A 17,190-nucleotide genomic window follows, 5' to 3' on the forward strand; every position below is an offset into this window, starting at 1 on the left:
TCCTGCACCTGACTTCGCCTCCCTTACACAGCCATAACACTTCCTGGATTGGATTTTTGGGATTTTCTCCCTCTGAAATAAAGATGGACCTTGTGTTTGGATGGAATGAGATATTGCCGCACTGATCCTACATTAAACAACTAGAAGAGCATTTTTGCAGCAGTAGAATAAATTAAATAGTTGTCTGAGACCCAACATTACAGTATATAACTGACTGCAAAGTGTATTAATTTTAGGATGTGATTTATTGTATTCATCTTACTCTCAGTTACAAAGGGAATATGCCATCACAATCCCTTTGGAGAGAATGCCCTGAAGTGGCCTGAGATAAATTATGATTTACTAAACAACCTTTCTTTTGCCTATTATGAAAACCTGCCCGTGGGCACTAAAAGTACCACATTCAATGAATCATGACTAAGAGAATAGCTTGGAAATGGGAGACTGTTGTCTTGAGGGAGAGGCACAGGCGGTGAGTCTGTAATTGAGTAACTCTTTTTGGACATTGTTAGGCGAGTAAGACTGATGTACTGACTGACATACTGGGGTGTTGGAGGTCACAGGAGAGGACACAAGCAAGTTATTTGAAATACATAAAAGATCACCTTTGGATCATAATCACAATAATTTAATAACATCTAAGGACTACTTGATATGCACTGAGAATCTCCACTAAGACACAGAAGACAGTTCTGATATATAAAATGAAATAATACAAAAATATTATTTCACCTTTATTTAAATAGGCAGTCAGTTTAAAACACATTCTTATTTACGATGACAGCCTAGTGGGGAACAGTGGTTTAACTGCCTTGTTCAGGGGTAGAAGGACAGAGTTTTACCTAGTCAGCTCAGGGAGACGATCCACCAACCTTTCGGTTACTGGCCCAACGCTCTAACCACTAGGCTACCTGTCGCCCCATATATCTTCTAATCACCTAATATTGTCAGATACATATGAAACCATATGGAAATATCCCAAGGGAGCGTGCTACCCCTGATAATTCAATTAGTCTATAGACACACGTGCCTCAGTCCCAGATATAAGCAGCTAGCTAGTGAACAGACATCACCCTGCAAGACAATACCCCGCAGATTGATCCTAACTAGCCCCTGAAGCAATGGGGCTCCATGATGGAACAGACATTGATTTGATTTGAAGGAAGAGTGAAAGCCGACGTCTGTGCCCTCTGTTGGAGAGGTGAACGATGATTGAATGATGAGTGTCCAGAGGTTTCACTGCAATACTGTAAGTTGGCAGGCAGCCTGTTCTGAACAATCACCTTTGATACAAATGAGTGTGAAATATAAAGGAATCTCTGCTTCATGAACATGGCTATAACTACATATGTACAATTTCTGTGCGATTCCTGTCCAAACAGGACCCATTTGGATCATTGAGCTTAAAACAGGCACACAAATGTTTTTACATTACGTTTTGATACAAGATATTTCTACTATGGGAATGACACAGATGTATAGCGTATGTGGTAGCTACAGTATATTAATGTATTATAAAACAACCAAATATACATGGCTTATCTTGATACAGGACCAAAGTAAACACATGACCACTGTAGACAAAGATAACTGAAGGACCCAATTCTTACAGCCATGTAGATGCAGCTGATAACCGAGAGTGTCTGCTGCTGACACTTGATAAGCCTGTGGTCTGCCTTAGATGCCTATAGCCCAAAACAAATATCAAAGTGTCCGGGTCCTTGACAGATGACAATCAGTCAAAACAGTATCAGTTTATACGTGGCTGCTAACAAGCTCTGTAAAATCCTTGATTATCTCGAGGTTGGAAGATAGAAAAAAGATGATTTAATTCTTGCCGTAAGCTCAGGAGTCTTATGAGAGAGTTCAACAAACATCTCTACAGAGACATATGGGACATTTCCAGACAGTCCTATTTTCCTTCTCAAAATACCTGCACGTCACATCTAATGAGTAAAAACAGACTTACTTCAGAAATACATTTCACACAAATATTGCCAATATAACTGAGCTGAGTTTTCAACAAATTGCACCTCGTGAAACAATTAACCAACCAAAGAAGAAGCTCTGACTCATTAAAGGGCTATGTTTGTGTTCCATAAAAAGAGATGTTGATGTTCAATGAGCAGTAAACCATAATTTACCTCCTGTTTTAAATGGCCTAACATATCCCTATTAAATAATCAACAAGGTAGACAGGACATGGGTAATGAGCAGTAAACCATATTTACCTCCTGTTTTAAATGGCCTAACATATCCCTATTAAATAATCAACAAGGTAGACAGGACACTGGTCAATGAGCAGTAAACCACCATTTACCTCCTGTTTTAAATGGCCTAACATATCCCTATTAAATATCAACAAGGTAGACAGGACACTGGTCAATGAGCAGTAAACCACCATTTACCTCCTGTTTTAAATGGCCTAACATATCCCTATTATAATAACAAGGTAGACAGACACTGGTCAATGAGCAGTAAACCACCATTTACCTCCTGTTTTAAATGGCCTAACATATCCCTATTAAATAATCAACAAGGTAGACAGACACTGGTCAATGAGCAGTAAACCACCATTTACCTCCTGTTTTAAATGGCCTAACATATCCCTATTAAATAATCAACAAGGTAGACAGGACACTGGTCAATGAGCAGTAACCGCACCCATTTACCTCCTGTTTTAAATGGCCTAACATATCCCTATTAAATAATCAACAAGGTAGACAGGACACTGGTCAATGAGCAGTAAACTCAAATGTATTATTTACACCAGATCTAAATTTAGTCAAAAACAATCCTCTAAGGATTCAGGGGAGAAAGAAAGGAAAATAAACCCTCCATATCAGCAAAGGGATCTTAAGTATTTAGCAAGAAAATATTTCTATTGTGCCTCAAACTCTGGGAAAATAAACCAAAAGCCAGCAGATTACAAAGCCCTCGGGCCCAGAGTGAGATCCTTTAGGATCTGTCCACAGAGACTACACAAGGAGGAAACTATACCACTGGGGGAGGGAGGGTTGTTTACTTTGCTTTAAAAACCCACCAATTGTATTATTCTCATGGGAAACTACCTTAATCTTCCGGAATACAACAAAAAAGTGTTGTATCATACCACTGTGCATTTCTGCTAGTTTGAGTTCTAAAGAGGACGCCTAAATCAACTGTCGCATTCATGTCAAAAAATGTTTTAGTGAAATAATGAACATTACCAATAATCAGTGTGAGAAACTGCTTTTGTTCCTACTCAAACACAAACCCCAGCTGGCAACCCATTCATACTGGCTCCTTGGGAGCACCAGACGACTGAACGCACTATAATTAAGAGTACAGTTTCACTTGGGGGCTCATAAATATTGCTCACTTCCTGTGAAAGAGAGCAAAAACAAACCAGGTGCCTGTTTAACTTTCTATTACCCTTTCCTAGAGACAACAGGAAGATAAAAAATAAAACAACTATTTGTTTTGTTCTCGCTTCAGGCAAGAAGGACCCTCTGTGTCGCCTTTTAGACTTCAAGGCACCAGAGCAGAAGTAAAAAGTGTCTCTCTAGCTGGGCTGATATCCATCCATTGGTTCTTTGTTTTCTAGTGTTTGGGACAGATCCATGCCATAACATAGTATATTCCAACTATCTACTCATTGAAAGGGTCATGCCTTGACAGGAATGATCATATATGTTGTATTTCCATCAGAGTTAAATAGCTAATGGGCTCAGTCCGACCGTGATGAGTGGAGCTATAAATCAGGCCTAAAAGCAAATGCCAGAGGTGACAGATCTGATGTAACGTTGTGTCTTTGCAGAGAGGATGTTAAAAATGCTCCATCTACGTAACATTTATAAAGCTAATGAAGACCTCATCTTATTGTGAAACAATGTGCTACTAGTCAGATGTATCCATGCTCACCACATGATTCCCATGTTTTAAAGCTATTTTTGTTCTCATCCGAGAGAAAGGAAAGTGACAAGCAATTTTAAATCAAAACACTTTTTTAAATTAAAAATGTTCACTCTGCTATACTGAAATACATCTATTCCCTTTTCAATTAATAAAGCATAATTTGATATATTCTGTAACAATACACCAATTAATAATGAAGATATGAATGTGTTCAATAGTGAGGCTTATCCGCATGTTGATGTCTCACTGAGTGCTAATGCAGGGGATTTGAATTAAGTCTGGATTAACAGCAGGTTTATGACTTGATCTCCTCAGACTGTCTATAAACCTTATCTACTGTCATCTGGACTATTGTTCCTCTTATCTAAGTAGATCAGGGCAGTGCTGACCTGCCTATACATTGGATGGGGCCTTCCCTCTCCTCTAAAAGCTACCCGGGCCATATGGATGTCTCAGACCAGTGAAAGCTTGAAAGGCAACCTGTGGTGATCCCTTTCATTGCCTTCTGTCACAAATAGGTGCTGCAAAGAGCTCTCCTGCTGCCCATGGAAAGAGGAGCACTGAAGGAGAATCACTCAGACTGACGGGGAGCTATTGAATTATATGCTAAATCACCTGTCCTTCATTGAACATTGAAGCAGAAAAGAGTTATCTTCTAGAGCAGTGGTTCTCAAACCTGGTCCTGGGGACCCAGAGGGGTGCACATTTTTGTTTTTGCCCTAGCACTACAAACCTGATTCAAATCATCAAAGCCTCATGATGAGTTTTTAATTTGAATCAGCTGTGTAGGGCTAGGGCAAAAACAAAAATGTGCAGCCCCAGGACCAGGATTGAGAACCAGTGTTCTAGAGCACAAAAATAACTAAATTAGAATTATTTTATAAACCACTGAAATTAATGTTTACATTGAGAGGTGTAGGCCTAAATGCAGAATTCTTTGAGCTGCATGGTCTATTTTTGTAATATCAACTGTAGTATTTGAGATCTCACAAAAGAAGACTGGGTGTTTGTTAAGGCTATTGCACACCGCAAACCACAATTTAGCCGTTATAAACAAAGGAAAGGGAACCCGTGTTGCATTTATCATGGACACACATAAAAAACACCCTTCCCTTATACAACATAACACTACGTTTCTCAACCACTGCTGTGGCTTATACTTGGGCTCCAAGCCAGTTGGATATACACTTCCCCAACAGCCTCACGGAAAGTGTCACCTATTTCAATTTTATTGGCTCATGCCTTTTTTTCAAGCTTCTACTACTGAGTGAACCCATGTCAGGTCACACAGTGGCAGGATTTGTGTCATCAGGGTTTAGTTTATTAGGACCCATTAGCTACAACACATGCAGCAGCTACTCTTACTGGGGTTCACATAAAACGTACAAATACATTTCAAAGTACAGAACAGTAATAGACAAGAACAACATACGATATTACACAAAATTCAATAAAAAAATAAAATAATAAGACTTAGGTATAGGAAAGATAGCAAGAGACAACAAAAATACTATTTACACAGTATTCATATACACATATTCGTATTCTTATATACAGTACAGTTACATTAGATATTTAGAAAGAGGAGTGGCACTGTGATACAATATATTTTTTATTTGTTTTTTTAAACCTAAACTTGCTTTTTGCCTGAGTAACCTCTGGTGGCAGAGCATTCCACAATGACTTGGCTCTATACAGAACTGATAGATGTAGAGATAGGTAGAGGAAGAGATGTTCTGAAAACCTACCACTTCCTGTTTGACCCCACCTTCACAGAGGAAGTTGTGTTTGCTGACCTTATACAGGTCTCTTTATATTTCTGTATGAGAAGCGCTAAATTACCGCTTATAAGCATGAAGTGAAGGATGGACACAGTCATCACTTGTACTTTCACTGCCAGTTCTGATGTAGGCAACTGCTATCACAGCAAAATGCAATAACACAGTACTTTTCAACAGTGAGTTACGCCGACTGTGTTAGTTTATTCCCAATGAGCTCTTTCACCAATATGTTGCATATTACTGATTTATAGATTTAAACAATGAATCAGAGCCAGTCTTTGATTTGAAGTAGACTGTCAACTCTGTGACAGGAACCATGCTAAACATCAGCTAAGAGTCTGTCTGGCTGTTCCTTGGCCAGCAGCAACAACGAGCTGGCTTGTAAGAATTATATACTGTAGACAGGTCTCACCCTAAACAGGTGGTGAAACCAAAACCTCTTTTTGTTCAGACAAGTTTGGGTGCGTTCCTCCTGTCACAAATAGGCTGCTGTTCATAAAACAACATAATACAGCAGAATACATATTTTTTTCTAAAGAGAATCTACTCTATTGATAAAACAGAACTTCACACGCAGAGTCTGTGATGTAGCTGTAAACACTCCCCAGCTCTAACCACACATATGCATCTCCCCACCGGAGACCGGGGTTCTTCTATCCTCATCCTCCCATTATTTCTCCCACCTGCCCGTCTCCCCCGCTTGTTTCACAACTGTCTGAAACGTTCCAATTCATACCTAAGTTTTAAGTTGTTGTTTTTCTTCAACAGAACTTCAGAAATAAGTGATATTTCTGACAGACAGGTGATTCCTATACTGCAAAGGCCCTGCTGACCAGCATATTGTGACCAATGATGTCAGTGGAGGAGCTTTCCTAAGGTCAATACAGTCACCCCACACCCAAGTAGGACGTTTCTGAAGGTGCCTTCCTCAGATAAGGACAACCTTTGTCCTTAAAGCGGGTCTATTGTTTACATTTTTAGGGCTTTCTATAAACACAAGCATTCAAACATGCATTCCGGAAGCTTTCTGAACAACAACAAAAAATCTACACAAGAAGAATGTAATCTTTAAGATTTTTCAAAGTGCCAATTTAATGAGGAATTAATTTTTTTTGTTGGCACCCTCCTACATTAATTCCGATTAACTTCAGCTACTCGGAGCTATGTAAAGTCAAACATGTTTGTTTTTATGACTAATTGTCAACATCACCACTCTTCATATGGGTGAGGTGTCACCTACTCAGGTGTTATGTTCAATTCACCTCATCCCTCTTTACAGGAGACAAACTTTGCACAAAGGCACAGGGAGCAGGCCAAAACAAGCATGAGGGATCTCTCATCCCTACTACCTCCTACTGGATGGCAAACAGCTTCCCCTCCCCCAAGACTCCACAGACCATGAAGAACAGTAGTACCCCGATAAAATCACTTTAGATACTGGAGTTGTACATTCCAATATGAATACTGAGAATACCTTAATGTTCAGACATGTTGAAGCAAACAACAAAATAAACCAGAGTCTTTGACAGATGTTTTACGTCGGTAAATCAACCTATTGGCAAAGAGAACACAATAAACAGAGAGAAAATGAAAAGCTCTGTAAACCAGACTGTATTCCTAATTTTTCAGTATAGGATTCAAATGGGTATGTACTTGCATTCAAGACAAATATCCATAGAAGAACCATATTGTGTAATTAATCAAAACACTTTTATTGAAGACCCACCCATTTAAATATGCTGCAACCAGTAGGCATTCCTTACAGACAGATGAAAAGCATATTTCAAAAACACTTTATTTTGGGGGAAACCCAAAAGTCAAAAACATAGGGTGTATCTCATTTTCTATGTGGTAACAGAAATGTGAAGGTGATATTGGAGTGCCTCAATCATGATGAAAATGTTCTCTGCTAACTTGCTGTGGGCCATGGATGAGTTGTGACTGGAAAACAACCATTGTTGACTCAACCTCTACAAGACTCTGCTTATTCTTCTCTTTATCTCCCCTGCATTCTTACTTCATTTTAATACCCATTCTTGACTGAAGAGCCCTCTTACGGCTGTTCACACTTCTGATTTGTATTGTAAGTAGCTCATAGTTATTTGGTATTCTGAGTGCCGAATGCCATCTGCAATCTCCTGCAGTTTACACTGGGGTTTGCAGACCTGCAGACTTTTTCTGCAGTCATTTGGAAGAGAAAAACATTAGAGATTGTGCAAAAAAAGAAAAGTACATGCCAATGAAAACAACAAAGAGAGTGAAAATATCAAGTACATTTATATTTTTTAAATTATCTCCACAAACATTATATCTCTCAATTTATTTATTTTTTTTATTTTTTTTTATTTATCCGTTATTTTACCAGGTAAGTTGACTGAGAACACGTTCTCATTTGCAGCAACGACCTGGGGAATAGTTACAGGGGAGAGGAGGGGGATGAATGAGCCAATTGTAAACTGGGGATTATTAATCTAGCATTAGGGTCTCTAAAACCAAAGTGGGTTGATTTACATGCAAGGGTCACTAGAAACAATGTGGGCAAGACTAATGTATTTTACAGTAATTTCTGTGTTGTTCCATGCATGGTGGATTATCTACTAAAACACGAGTGTACATAAAATGCAATGAATAGTTGGGTAAACATTTGTACTGAAGGTACAAAACGTGTTTGTAATGGTCTTCTTTACCTTCTATGAGCCCTAGAACAAGGTTTTCAAGTCTGCATTCACTTCCTCCCAAACTGTCAGATTCACTATTTTTGTCTGATGGTATGCTTTTGCAATAAAAATCTCTGCAATCTCTATTCGTCATTGCGTGTGGCGTGAAGTGGTTTTAGAGTGTGGGGTTCTATGTAGGAAGACACTACTTCTACATTTAATCCATCAGCACTTCTTCAACCACAGCTTTTGATTTCAAAGGGACAGAAAACAACTGTTTGCCAGTGGCACTGGGCATTCTCTCTCTCTCCGGCCCTCTCCTCAGGTGTCCAGGACCTGCAGAAAACAGAGTGGAGCCAAAGTGCAAAGAAATGGTTAGAAGTGTTCCTAATAAAACTGCTTCCTCTTCTCCTCCCATCCACATCAACTGGTGGTCTGCACTCTGCACTATGTAGAGTATCTGATGGGATTAGTGTGGTGCATAAAAACACTTGCTTTACAACCCACATACATTGAACTGGTGAAGTGGGTGGGAGTCATTCAATCAATAAGTCATATCAGATTTCAAAGAGGATAACTTCGCTATACTCAGCTATTTGGTTACAGAGTGACCATTTTTTTTTTCACTAAAGATCGTAGTGACCTGCCCCCCTTGTCATCACCCAACCCTTGCTGGAGATTACTTCAACTGAAATAAGAGATGGTGAGAGTACTTTGTTTGAAAAAGGGCGAGAAGAATGGAGTTCGGGGTTATGATCTGTCTTGGGAATGAGTACATAAGGGAGAGAGGGATATTTCAAAAGCGTTGGGTCAATCAGCACTTGGAAAGTGTAGACACAACAGTAGCCTACTTAGAAAGTGACAACCTGTGGAAAGAGTCGCGGCTGGGTTTGGAGAAAACTGCTATCAGACAAATCACATCACAGCAAATGCCTGACAGCACTCCAAATCAATGTTCAGAGGAACGTCGTTGATTTATTGTGAGAAAAAATACATAGCTGGACCGTGCACGGAGATTCCAAACCCAATTTAGGCGTCATTCAAAATCATGCGTCGAATCGGTCCAGTGTAAAATACGGGCTACTTAGATGTCTCATAGTCTACGCATTTAGGGGGCGTCGGCCACTTCTGTGATAACCCTAAAAACCGCATGGTGTCACACACGACCAAGGGCTCCGCCTTTGGGAGGAGCGTAAGGGGGTATTGCAAGGGGAGGAGGCTATTTAGGCACATTCGAATCTTCAGGTCACCAAAGTTGCTCATACACCCGCGGATATACAGTGCTCTCTTTCTGTCACGATGTCTACTTATTACGATGTGAGTTTACCATTTCAGTCATTCAAAAACGTATCTAATACTCTCTATAGCTGTAATATAGGGATAGGGCTATATATCGTTTTTCTGTAGAATCAATTAGACAATGTTTCTCAGATTATATCGTCAATAATTGACCACATTTTTTGTGTGTATTTAATTTTCTCCAAGTGAATTATGGAAGTTTCTCAAATAGAGCAGATGTAGCCCTATAATAGGCATACATTATTCCATGATAACTGTCTTCGTTTTATATTTTCACAAACAGCAAATTATTCGATTTAATATATTTATTATAAACGATTATAAACTTATGCTTTCTCCCTCCTTTTTTTGCAGACCATCTTTTTTTACAACGACAACAGCTCGGAAGAATCAGGGGATTATGATATGGGCTATGAGGAGCCGTGCAACAGAGTCAGTGGTGATGATTTTCAACGGATCTTCTTACCGACAGTTTACGGAATAATATTCCTGTTAGGAATCGTCGGGAATGGACTGGTATTGATAGTGATGGGCTACCAGAAAAATGTCAAAACGACTGATAAATACAGGCTGCATCTCTCGGTGGCTGACCTCCTATTCGTCCTCACTCTACCTTTCTGGGCGGTGGATGCGGCCAGCAGTTGGTACTTTGGCGGTATCCTCTGTACCGCTGTGCATGTGATTTACACCATCAACCTGTATAGCAGCGTCCTCATTCTGGCCTTTATCAGTGTGGACAGGTACCTGGCAGTGGTGCATGCCACCAATAGTCAAACCACCAGGAAGTTTCTTGCAGACAGAGTGATCTATGTAGCTGTATGGCTACCTGCTGTGATTCTCACTGTGCCTGACATAGTGTTTGCCACAGCTCAGAATAGAGTCTCCAGAACCATCTGTCAACGCATCTACCCCCAGGAAACTAGCTTCTACTGGATGGCGGGGTTCCGTTTCCAGCACATTCTGGTAGGCTTTGTCCTTCCCGGGTTGGTCATCCTCACCTGCTACTGCATCCTCATCGCCAAGCTGTCCCAGGGGTCCAAGGGTCAGGTGTTGAAGAGAAAGGCTCTCAAGACCACTGTCATCCTCGTCCTGTGCTTCTTCAGCTGCTGGCTGCCTTACTGTGTGGGGATCTTCGTGGACACCCTGATGTTGCTCAATGTGATCTCCCATAGCTGTGCCCTGGAGCAGAGTCTGCAGACTTGTATCTCAATCACAGAGGCTCTGGCATACTTTCACTGCTGTCTCAACCCCATCCTTTATGCTTTCCTGGGTGTTAAGTTTAAGAAATCTGCCCGGAATGCACTGAATGTCAGCAGTAGATCAAGTCATAAGATACTGACAAAAAAGAGAGGACCCATTTCATCTGTGTCTACTGAATCTGAGTCTTCAAGTGCCCTGTCCAGTTAACAGTCACCAACCAATGACTTTTAACTTTCAGGTTAAAACCAAGCTATATTTTCAGGGACTAACTACATTTTGTACAGTTTTTAAAGATTTGTCTATTTGTAGTTGCCACTTGAGTTTTTGTTCTCGGTAAATCAAATTGTTGTATGTACATAGATGATTTAAATCTACAGGCAGAGCCTGGTGGCCATTGACTTGTCAAATGTATATATTACTCCTGCTACATTTCCTTGCAGATCATTATAAAGGATGCATTGTTCTAGCAATATGCTGGGACATACAATTCTTCTTCATACCTGCTATAGGATACTATCTGTTTTCTTTTAAAGATCTGTACATAGTTGTTTGCCTTTGTGTTCGCACTTAAGTTGTGCGATAAGAAGTTATTATTTATTGCTGTCGCTCATGCTGAACGTTTTTTTATATATTTTTTGTATTTTGTTATTAAGTGTTTGTATCATTTCAAAGTCATTGCATTTTTGTTCAAGTATTCTAAAATAAAATTTGAGAAAGGACATGTAATGGCTGTGTGGTGTTAATTTCTTCCCAAAAAATGTTCTTCCAAGTGGGTGATTGATGTCCCCTGGGGGGCAAGGAGAGGTCTGAGTAGAGGGGGGAGTTGTGTCAGGTCTCCAACACAAATGCCTCCACCTTATCTGACTGAGGAGGACTGACCAGAGAGCCTTGTAATTGCAAGGACATCTGTGCACTTTTACATCTTAATCAGCCGCGGCAGTACAAACGCTCTGAGGTTGAGTCAGAACGAGCACCCATGTGGCTTCTGCTGGAGTAAGAGAATAATGGGTGTTTAGTTAGCCTAAAATGTTTTTATAAGACCGACTGCACCCCTCCCCCAATAATGTACTGAGAGCGTAATGGCCCAGTGTGTTTCGACTCAATGATGTCATTTTTAAACTATCTGAGTTTATGATTAGAGATGCTAAACGATGTCCACCAACCAATCCCAGATTGGTGCTTTGTTGATGTTGACGAACAAAGATTGAGATTAATAATTGATTTCTTGAAATCTAAAGGCTAAAGAAAAATTGTGATAATAATACAATAGGGAGCACACTGATTATTTTTCATGGACTTCATGCAGGCCCATAGAATTTGAAATGAATAAGCAGACAGACACGTTAATTGTTCCTAAGCCATTGGTGAATGGTGAATGTATTCATTTGTAATGATGAAAGGCTGATGATCAAGTTGGAGACTGGAGGCAGCCACAACAAAGGATGCCATGGCGAATTAAGTAGCTGTATGGCTTCAATGCATTGTGGTGTTCACAGTCATTTCACCAGAGTCCAACTAGGAGGCATTACCATATCTTTACATTAAAAAAGGTATAAAGTACCCCCATCAGTCCCAGAAGTTTATGCTTATTTTTTGGTCTAGGTTCTTATAGTCTGCTCACAATAAAACAGGATGAAATAAGAAGTGCTTTTTCATTTGTTAATGTTTTGGAATGGTCCACCTATTAGCATAATGAGCTGAAGGAGACCTGTGCCATTCACACTCCATTGAGTTCAGATGGGCTCACCACTTCTGCCTCTTAACCTTCACCTGGAAACCTCTATATCAGTGGTTCCCAAACTGTGGGGCGAGGGGTGGACAGGGAGGGCCCCCCCCCCCTCAACAAAAAAAAGATACATATTTTTTAAAGGAACTCAGTCTGGCTTTAAACTTACTCTTGAAAATTGTAATAGTGGAATGCACAAAATGCAATTTCGAAATTGGGTAGTTTATCTTGTCATGTTAGCCATTGCATACCTTAGAGAGATATTTATAACTTGTCAGAAATGTCCAGATCAACTAGCCCATGTCAGCTAATGTTTTTATATTTAGGATTTTTAGCCCATAGATATTGCTGTCATTTTTTTGTCACTTAAATATCACATCAATTCACATTAGACATGGCAAAATGTAGAGAATTGCAGGAAATAAGCTTTAAACCTGCAAAATTCTCTCCACCAACAAGAGGGGTGTGAACAGTTTGTGTCATGAAATCAAATCAAATCAAATCAAATCAATGAACAGTGTTTCCCAATGCTGGAAGGAGGCCCCGAGTTAAAACGTTTAGGAACCCCTGCTCTATATGACAGATGGGAGGCTTCCAGACTACTTTAGAGGATACCCCAACTTCATACCATTGTACAAAGCTTGTCACTGATCAAGCACTTCTGTTTATACACCATCTAAACATTTTGGTGATGGAATATCAATTCCTTTGATATGTGATCGAAAATGTATTGTATTGAAATGATACAGAAATGATTTGCTTATTTTGTCAGAAGAACAATTCAGTTTTAATGTGACCATCACAATCATCACTATCCTCTAATTTAGACGGAATCATTTAGATGTACCTTGATTACAACACAAATCAATGATTTGAAATTCAAATATTTTTTGTTTTAAGGTAAACATTTGACAAAATACTTTGAGTCAACATTTGGATAGGATGCTTTGCCCTTTTGAGGGGTTAAAGGCTGAAGCTGTTGACATGCACAGGACATTGTGTCTAACCTGGGTTCATTATCAATATGCATTCAACTGTTGATAGGTTCCAATCGATGGACATACTGTATAAAAATCAATTCCATTGCAAGATTTTATCCTTAGCTATGGTGAAACTTGTGGGATGACATTATTGGGGAATAGCAAGACCACTTTCATATTAACCTTATGGAAGTGTCACATAGTGTTGTGAGTTGGGGGCTTTGGTAAAACAAACAGACAAGGTACCTCTGGGGCGTTAACCTATTATTAAACGGTTACATTGTTTTAGTTGGGAAGTGACCAGCAGGAAGACTGTTTCCTGCATCAGGAGCTCCTGTGGCCAACAGCCTGTGAAAATACTCATGCTCCCCCAGCAGGGGTGTCAAAGTAATTTAGTTGTCGAGGCCATTAATGTAAAAGAAAATGTCAGCGGGGTCACACACTGGGGAAAAACAGTGTTGTGTATCAGACCTGGGTCAAACACATAAACTACTTGATACTAATTTATTTCAAATACTTGAGCTGTACCTGATTTAATAATATGACTGGTACAATAGATGTGTTAGCTGACAACGCCACGAAGACAATGCGCACCTTCAATGGGGCAGAAGTCCGTATGTTGTTGTGATTCTGGTTCGCCAGATAGCTACCAACAATGACAAAAAATGCAATGTAGGGAATCTTAAGTGAGTCGTTTCAGATAGTTTCATCTTGTTTTTGATTCCATGTCTTGTTTCCAGGTGTTTTGACTGATTTCATGTCAATGCTAATTTGGCTAAAATTTGCTAGCTAGCTAACTAATAACTGTAGTGATGTATTTGAGAGACAACAAGTGCTCATTGTAGAAATGTATTTGTTTTCAAAAAACATTGGAGACGAAATATATCCTGCATGACAATTGCGCATGGTGATCTTAGGCTTGTGTGCGGCTGATCGGCCATGTAAACCCATTTCATGAAGCTCCCTACGAACAGTTCTTGTACAGACATTGCTTCCAGAGGCACTTTGGAACTTGGTAGTGTATTGCAACCGATGACAACCGATGACAGACTATTGTTACACACTAACACTACGCGCTTCGCACTGCTTTGCTTTATCTTGGCCAGGTCGCAGTTGTAAATGAGAACTTGTTCTCAACTGGCCTACCTGGATAAATAAAAGTGTGGGGAAAAAAAAAAAAAATTCAGAGGTCTCGTTCTGTGAGTTTGTGTGGCCTACTACTTAGTGGCTTAGTGTTGCTGCTCCTAAAAGTTTCCAGTTGACCGGGGCAGATCTGACAGGGCATAAATTATACTGTCAATGTTTGTCTATGAAGATTGTATGGCTGTGTGCTCGATTTTATACACCTGTCAGCAACGGGTGTGGCTGAAATAGTCGAATCCCAAAATTTGAAGGGGTGTCCACATACTTTTGTATATATTGTGTGGATCACATGTTCAAATCAAATTGTACTGGTCACATACACATATTTAGCAGATGTTTGCTTTCCAAGCTCCAACAGTGCAGTAGTATCTAACAATTTACAACAATACACACAAATCTAAAAGTAAAATAATTACTTATTAAATATTAGGACGAGCAATGCCGGAGTGACATTGACTAAAATACAGTAGAATATAATACAGCATAGTCGGAAGTTTACATACACTTATGTTGGAGTCATTAAAACTAGTTTTTCAACTACTCCACAAATTTCTTGTTAACAAACTATAGTTTTGGGAAGTCGGTTAGGACATCTACTTTGTGCATGACAAGTAATTTCCGGTCCGGTTCTGTTATGCAGGTGAATGAGGACCCAAAAGCGACGTAATAGAAACAGAGTCTTTATTCCAGTATCAAACAAACAATGATTCTCCTGGATATATCAAAGGTAAATCCAAAACAGGAAACTGAAAACCTCTCGTCAGTAGAGAGGAACGACAGGAGACGCGACCACAGACTGCAGGTCGCTTCAGGAAGGCACAGGCCGTAGCTGACATATACACCTGCTCACACGCAGCATCTGAAGAAGGCAAAAACACGACAGGGCGGAACAAGGACACAGGAACAGCAAACATCAAACAAGAATCCGACAAGGACAGAAGCGGAAAACAGAGGGAGAAATAGGGACTCTAATCAGAGGGCAAAATAGGGGACAGGTGTGAAAGAGTAAATGAGGTCGTTAGGAGAATGAGAAACAGCTGGGAGCKGGAACGGAACGATAGAGAGAGAGAGCGYGAGAGGGAGAGAGGGAGGAGGAGAGAGAGAGAGAGAAAGAGGGAAAGAACCTAATAAGACCAGCAGAGGGAAGCACAGGGACAAGACATGATGAAAGACAAAACATGACAGGTTCATCTTTGGGAGCAATTTCCAAACGCCTGAAGGTACCATGTTCATCTGTACAAACAATAGTACGCAAGTATAAACATCATGGGAACATGCAGCTGTCGTAATGCTCAGGAAGAAGACACGTTCTGTCTCCTAGAGATGAACGTACTTTGGTGCGAAAAATGCAAATCAATCCCAGAACAACAGCAAAGGACCTCCTGAAGATGCTGGAGGAAACAGGTACAAAAGTATCTATATCCACAGTAAAACGAGTCTTATATCGACATAACCTGAAAGGCCGCTCAGCAAGGAAGAAGCCACTGCTTCAAAACCGCCATAAAAAAGACAGACTACGGTTTTCAACTGCACATGTGGACAAAGAGCATACTTTTTGGAGAAATGTCCTCTGGTCTGATGAAACAAAAATAGAACTGTTTGGCCATAATGACCATCGTTCTGTTTGGAGGAAAAAAGGGGTAGGCTTGCAAGCCGAAGAACACCATCCCAACTGTGAAGCACGGGGGTGGCAGCACCATGTTGTGGGGGTGCTTTTCTGCAGGAGGGACTGGTGCACTTCACAAAATAGATGGCATCATGAGGAAGGAAAATTATGTGGATATATTGAAGCAACTTCAAGACATCAGTCTGGAAGATAAAGCTTGGTCGCAATGTTGAAGCTTGGTCGCAGTATAGCTTGGTCGCTTGGTCACAATGGTCGCAAATTCCAAATGGACAATGACCCCAAGCATACTTCCAAAGTTGTGGCAAAATGGCAGGACAACAAAGTCAAGGTATTGGAGTGGCCATCACAAAGCCCTGACCTCAACCCTATAGAACATTTGTGGGCAGAACTGAAAAAAACGTGTGCGAGCAAGGAGGCCTACAAACCTGACTCAGTTACACCAGCTCTGTCAGGAAGAAGGGGCCAAAATCGCCCAACTTATTGTGGGAAGCTTGTGGAAGGCTATCCGAAACATTTGACCCAAGTTAAACAATTTAAAGGCAATGCAACCAAATACTAATTGAGTGTATGTAGATTTCTGACCCACTGGGAATGTGATGAAAGAAATTCAAGCTGAAATTAATAATTTTCTCTACTGTTATTCTGACATTTCACATTCTTAAAATAAAGTGGTGATCCTAACTGACCTAAGACAGGGAATTTTTACTAGGATTAAATGTCAGGAATTGTGAAAAACTGAGTATAAATGTATTTGGCTAAGGTATATGTGTATATGTAAACTTCCGACTTCAACTCTACATATGAAATGAGTAAAGCAGTATGTAAACATTATTAAAGTGAGTAGTGTTCCATTATTAAAGTGACCAATGATTTCATGTCT

General features: G+C 40.1%; 1 protein-coding gene across 1 annotated transcript; it reads left to right on the top strand.

Moving 5' to 3' along the window:
• Positions 1 to 9,204: 9,204 nt before the first annotated feature.
• LOC111974259 (C-X-C chemokine receptor type 4) lies at positions 9,205 to 11,560 on the top strand. The gene is made up of 2 exons (XM_024001928.2): positions 9,205 to 9,652; positions 9,989 to 11,560. The coding sequence occupies exons 1-2, from the start codon at positions 9,635 to 9,637 to the stop codon at positions 11,039 to 11,041; spliced, it is 1,071 nt and encodes a 356-aa protein (XP_023857696.1). The 5' UTR covers positions 9,205 to 9,634; the 3' UTR covers positions 11,042 to 11,560.
• The last annotated feature ends 5,630 nt before the right edge of the window (positions 11,561 to 17,190 follow it).

The sequence above is a fragment of the Salvelinus sp. IW2-2015 genome, linkage group LG2 (genome assembly GCF_002910315.2).
Source record: "Salvelinus sp. IW2-2015 linkage group LG2, ASM291031v2, whole genome shotgun sequence".
NCBI classification, from domain to species: domain Eukaryota; kingdom Metazoa; phylum Chordata; class Actinopteri; order Salmoniformes; family Salmonidae; genus Salvelinus; species Salvelinus sp. IW2-2015.